This window comes from Pygoscelis adeliae, unplaced genomic scaffold (genome assembly GCF_000699105.1).
Source record: "Pygoscelis adeliae isolate BGI_AS28 unplaced genomic scaffold, ASM69910v1 Scaffold139, whole genome shotgun sequence".
Classification (NCBI taxonomy): Eukaryota; Metazoa; Chordata; class Aves; order Sphenisciformes; family Spheniscidae; genus Pygoscelis; species Pygoscelis adeliae.
Window position 1 is genome coordinate 2,159,417 of NW_008825613.1, and position 5,771 is coordinate 2,165,187.

At 47.0% G+C, this 5,771-nt stretch overlaps 1 protein-coding gene across 1 annotated transcript in view; it reads right to left on the reverse strand.

Annotated features, from left to right (window-relative positions):
• CWF19L1 (CWF19-like 1, cell cycle control (S. pombe)) overlaps nt 1-5,771 on the reverse strand; it is a gene marked incomplete at its 5' end in the record, with an annotated part of 14,465 nt that extends 8,694 nt beyond the window's left edge. Inside the window, 5 exon segments of the mRNA XM_009332789.1 lie at nt 170-288; nt 2,269-2,483; nt 3,279-3,380; nt 5,050-5,128; nt 5,727-5,771. Coding sequence (XP_009331064.1) covers nt 170-288; nt 2,269-2,483; nt 3,279-3,380; nt 5,050-5,128; nt 5,727-5,771 — 560 coding nt within the window.

Consider the following 5,771-nt stretch of genomic DNA (forward strand, 5'->3'; position numbering starts at 1 on the left):
AGTTTTGAGGGAGCAGGAATTATCGTAATAAGATGCACCTGAGAAACAATCTTGACCCTGTGTTGGGACTGAATGACATCATAAAATTATTTTAAAGTTGTCCTCCTGTGTTCTTTAAAAATTGAACTCTTATTAGAAAACAAATGAGATTTCATATGGTCTTACAAACCTGTAAGGAAGTCTTTCATAATAGGCCTTCTCCAGGGCAGCAAAGTGGTACCTTGGTTTGAGACTTGCAGCTAGATCAGATACTAACTTGGAGCCACATTTCTTGGTATCTATTTCTCCCTATAAAATACAAACCAAGTTTTATTTAAAAAACCCTGTCAGATTGCAGTGAAAAGAAACAGTTTTATACAGAACTGCATGCTGGAAATGTAGAGACTGACTATAGTGGTTGCCATTCCCTGGAAATGGAAAAAAAAGTCAAAAGGGCTTGATCTCTTATCGCCAACCAGAGCCTACTCATTTATTCCATTCTGTGTACTTCAGGGTTTGCTTCCACTCGTTTCATCAATCCAAGTTTGTCATATTTTCCTTCTCTTGGTCGTGTGAAGCCAGGGCAGCACAGCGTGAATTTGGCAAACACGAACAGATGTCAAAATCATTAAGACAAGTTTTGACCACATGCCCAGAGTGCCAAAGCTTTAGTGCACGAGTCAAGCGAATAGGAAAGCTCTGGGATATCCTTAGGAAGCATAATTTTATCCCACTCCCATCCCTGAGAAATCAGAGCAAAACAAAACAAAACCAAAGAGCAGACTTCAAACCATTTCCTTGGGTGAAGGCTCTTCTTGTGCTGTCTTTTCCCCATTAGCCTTAGACTGAGAAGTGAAGTAGGGCAGGAAAAGGGCAGGGGAAGAGAGAAGTTCCGAAACAGCCTACGTCTCTTACCTATAACTTGTTATCTGTGGTAAAAACATGGGGAATGAGACTCTGACCTGGCAGGCATCTGTCACAGTCCTTCACTGTGGCAGCAGGACAGGCATTAACCCACCCTCACGAAAGCAGTTTTCCTCTCTGTGCTCCTTCCTGCTGCCCTCACAGTGGGCATGGCAGAGGGGAACCCAGCAATGTCTGCACTGAGGGCTGGCTGCTTCCAGCCCCACTGAAAATGGCCAGAGCTATGAAGCTTCTCAGAAAAGGAAACCCACAGACTTCTCCAGGGAGTCAATTCTCATCCATGCAATTTAGCTCCTCATGCCGCTTTTGCTGAAAGAGAAACTTCAGGTGACAAAGAGCAAGAGACCTAATTGTTCATTCCTCAAACTTCCTGCTTTATATGAGTGATGGGATTTCAGGGTCTCAGTGCAGAAGGGAATCTCCAAGACTTATTACTGAAATCCTCAGGTGATAAAAGTACACACTTCAACAAGATGCATAGTTGAATATAATCACTATTAATATACTCCTCTGTTAATCCAAGTGAGTAAATTCTCAGAAAATTCATGCCGAGGGAAGCCAAGTGTGGAATGATACACTGAGCTACTACAGAGAATCCCCATGGGAATTTCGAGCCTAAAGCTATAATATCCCTACAACTTGTTCCTTTCCAACTCCCTAGGCTAGTGGGGTTGGGTTTTTTTGGGGCGGGGAGATGAGGGAGGGTTCTTTATGCTTTTAGACCGAGGATCATATCTCTTTTTGGATGTCGGAAGATACTGAGAAGAAGCAAAAAGTGTACTTTTGCCATGGTTTGCGGCCTTGCTCTCCAGGAAGGTTTCAGATCACCTGAACTTACGACTGGAAAGTCACTTCTGCTGAGGAACATTAACGACAGAAAATTGGACGCAAATGAAGCAACATCCTCAAAATCTAGACAGAGGAAGAATCAGACCATTTAGTACAGCTGACTGATTCTTAAGGAAATAAACACCAAAATGCTTAAAAAGTTTTGAAGGGGGGAGAAAGAACAACTTAATGTCAAGCGGTATTGAAGATGCTTACAGCATTCCACATCAGAGAGTAGCAGAAGCATTCCACAGCAACTGCAACCAACTAAATTCAGAGCAACATTTGTGATCAGATGAAAGCTAGTGACTGATTTTTCAGGCAGGGACAGATAAAACACCCTGATGTTTCACAAATCCCCCTCCCCACTGGTCCTCCTTCTCTAAAGAACCAGAACATCCGCTATCCGTTTTTTACTCTCAGCTTTCTCAAGCACTCGGAGATGGCCCAATAGCCCACATTGCCAGAGCAAGCAGAAAGGCAATCCTTTGTTAAATCCATCTGGAAACCCATTCCACCAGAAAACAGAACACTTACCGCACTGTTGGCAAAAGCCCCCACATCTCTGGGCCAGGGAGACGTCAGCAATATATCCACGCCTTTGAAGTTTGGGGTTGATAACAAAGATGTTTTTAATTCTGCCACATCCTTTGCACTAAAACTGTAGGCAGGAGCTGGCTCATCCTGGGTCTCAGTACCACTCAGGTATGCAATCTGCAGTCCAGAAGTACCACTGTAAAGACCTCGACGGCCTGCATTAATACACAGGTATGCACTTGAGATGTAGACATTGCAAGTAATCTCTCAGTCGCATCATAGACAGAGGACCAAATTCAGCAGTCCTGCCTTACTTCTACTGAAACTACCCTTACAGACAGCTCATTTTCTGTGCCCGTAAACTGCGGTAAAGACATGTTTTAGCGCAATGGGTTGAACCCTGCCTACAGTGAAGAAGCTGTTCAGACAGCCCCCAGTCTTCTCTCCTCACTGCTATCTTGCTTCCCAAAAAACAATCCATATCAAAAGCTCGGTATGAAGGCTGAGTAAAAAAAGCCAACTGCAAGTGCCTTTACTTGTTATGTCTTTTGTCAGGTGGCATTCTAGAAAGAAACTAGTTTTTCCTTTTAGCTTTGCTACAGCTTCATTACCTTTAAAGATGACACTTCTTACTTCTGCTACTCCAGTACAGCCTCAGAGCATAGCAAAATCATACTTCAAGTAGGAAACCTTCCCCATACAAAGATGGGCATGCTATGGGAATACGATATTCTCAAAGAACAGGCTCTTTCAACTACTATTCCTTTTGGTTAGCAAGTTCAGTGTTAGAAAACAACAAAAAAAGCAGGGTTCTCTTTCACATTTCACATAGCAGATTGTATCAGCCTTTCAACACAGAGTTCAACTCCAGTCTGAATCCCAAAACAAGAAATGCCACCTTAAAATTTCCAGCAAAAGGAAGGGGTCTGAAGTGGGAAGATCAGAAAATGTTCATGAAAGCACCACCAGACAAATGCACATCCCTTATCACAAACCACCTGCAGCCTTACCTAAGTAAGTGATGTTCTCAGCTATTTCGCAGCCACTGATGTCTGGAAAATAGCTCACGGTCTCTTGGTCATTAGCACCAAGCACGTAGGTTGGAATTGGAGCTGAGGAAGAAAACCACATGCACTCAGTCTGCTTTAATTCAAGTACATTACCACAAGTTCAGTCCACATTTAGTAGGAATCACAGAAGATCCCATCCATTCCTACAGATCCCAACACCACTCCTTTGCAGCGTGCCGAGGAGCACAGAACAAGAAACCTTCCTTCAAAATAAGTCCCCAAGCCTGCTGTTTCCACAGATGCTTATAGCACCAGCAGAGAATAACTTCTGCTTTAACTACAACTCGCTCCACTGCCTACCTAAGAAGATCAGGTCTGAAATGATTTTGAAGGAAGGTTTCTTGTTCTGTGCTCCTTGGCACGCTGCAAAGGAGTGGTGTTGGGGTCTGTAGAAATTAAGCTACAGATTTTTTCAACAGGTCAAAGGGTAAAGACAATTCAAGTGAGGATGAGCAGAAATGCATCGGTCCAGGGAAGACTTCACTGTCAACACCCACTCTTGGCCTTGTGTGCACAGGAGAGCTTCCTCGGGGAGTGAAGTTTCAACCAGTAACAATTCTCCTTATAGTCTCATAGCAACAGGAACACAAAGAAGCATGCCTTGCCATGGTAAGTCCTCAGCCACAAGCAGCAAACGGGGCAGTCTTTGTCTAGATGGCTCACACAGACGAACAAACAAGCCAAAACCAGGACAGGGGGATAACTGGGGAGTGATGCAGCAGCAGAGAGGAACTGGAAAGCAAGAGTCCCAGCTCCTTTCTGGCTTGCCTCACACCAGGGGTGAGAGCCAGAGTAGCACTGAAGAGGAACACTACAAATGCTTGTGAGGTAGCATCTCCCTTACAAGAGGGGTGTGGAAAGAGCCAGAGAAGTCCACATAGGACTTTTCCTATCTGCAGCTGGGAAAACGTCTTCAGCGCAAGGGCTGCGGGGACTGAGGAAGAATGGGCAAACCCTGCTCCTTTGGAAAGCCTTCTGATCTCCATGGCTGAAGAACAGAGAAGCTCAGCCCACCAGCACCTCTGCTTTCCCCTTTTTCCTCAGGCCTGAATGCAGGGAGGGGAAGAACAGTGCTACACACTGCAGAGAGGTCTGTGGTAGAAGTGTGAAGGTGGGTGTGAACAGGGAATGACTGGGAATTCCTGCGAGGGAAGCACCAGGAGTGGCAGAAGGGCTACACACTGGCAGGCATGCTGGGATCCCGTGGCCTGCTGACCGAAGCACTGTAAACATCTACGTACAGCTTCTCAGCCTACCCAGGTTGAGAAAACAAGGACTGCCCCACATGGCAGCCTGCAGGCTGAAACTGTAAGGAGGTGATGGCAGGAACAGAAGCGGAGCCATAAGACATCCAAGCAAGGAGAGAGAAGACCCTGACACCAATTAGCAGCACCCTGTGTCTTTCCTATGACTGCAAACAGCGCTGGCCAGATGACCCAGGCACAGGCCTTGATGCCCAAATTGTGGGCAGGCCACTTGGACACATGCATCTTCGTGCTCCCGAGTCTGAGAGCATGACAGAAATTAGTTTTGTTTTAAAACAAACCCATCTTTCCCTCCTGTGTGGAGTTTTCCTACTTGAGTTTAACTGCTTTAACATTACACCATTTAACTGCAACTTCTGATTTCAAAAGCACACTGTGATGAGACAGTGAAGTGGGTCGTGAAATAGTGCAATCGCCAGCGTCTGGAGTGACAACACCTTCCTTACCTTTCTTGGCCCCTGTGCGATACTCTGCCCATTCCGTCTCTGAAGTAGAGCCAAAAAAATTCCCAACGCACAAAAGCATCTAAAAACATCAGATAAAGCGAGAGTCGCCATTTGACCAAAGACACAGCTTTTTCACCGACATGCTGTATTGCCACAACACTGTGACATGCATCACTTCAACAGCATTTTGTTTAGTATGGCAAAGAGGTTCCTCTGTGTTTACCTGTGATTAGTATTAAATGCATGACAGCAACATTAATGGGTTTAAATATGACAAACATGCTCTCCCGCACTCTCTGCCCACAGATTACGGCTCCTCCCAACACTTTGGTGCTGGACAAGGAGGGCTGAGAGGGTGCAAAGGCCCCTCCACCGCCCCTTCGTACACCCAGCGGAAAGAGGAGGGCCACGGCCTCAGAGGGACGCACGCGGCTCCGGACAGCAAAACCTGCCCGAGCACCCCCAGCACATCCCCTCCACGCGAAACCCACCCAGGAACTTCTCCCGTGTCGCCCCGGGCAGGCTCCTGACCTGAGCCATCCCAGCGTCCCTGCTCGCCCGCAGGACGAGTACGAGAACCCCATGCGGAGCAGCCCCGCTCACCCTCGCCCGGTGCCCCGCAGGGAGCGGAGCGGGGCACCCCGCGCCCGGTCCCCCCCAGACCCTCGGAGCCTTACGTCGAAGCGGCCGCTCTTGCCCTGGATGGTCCGGACCCGCCCGAA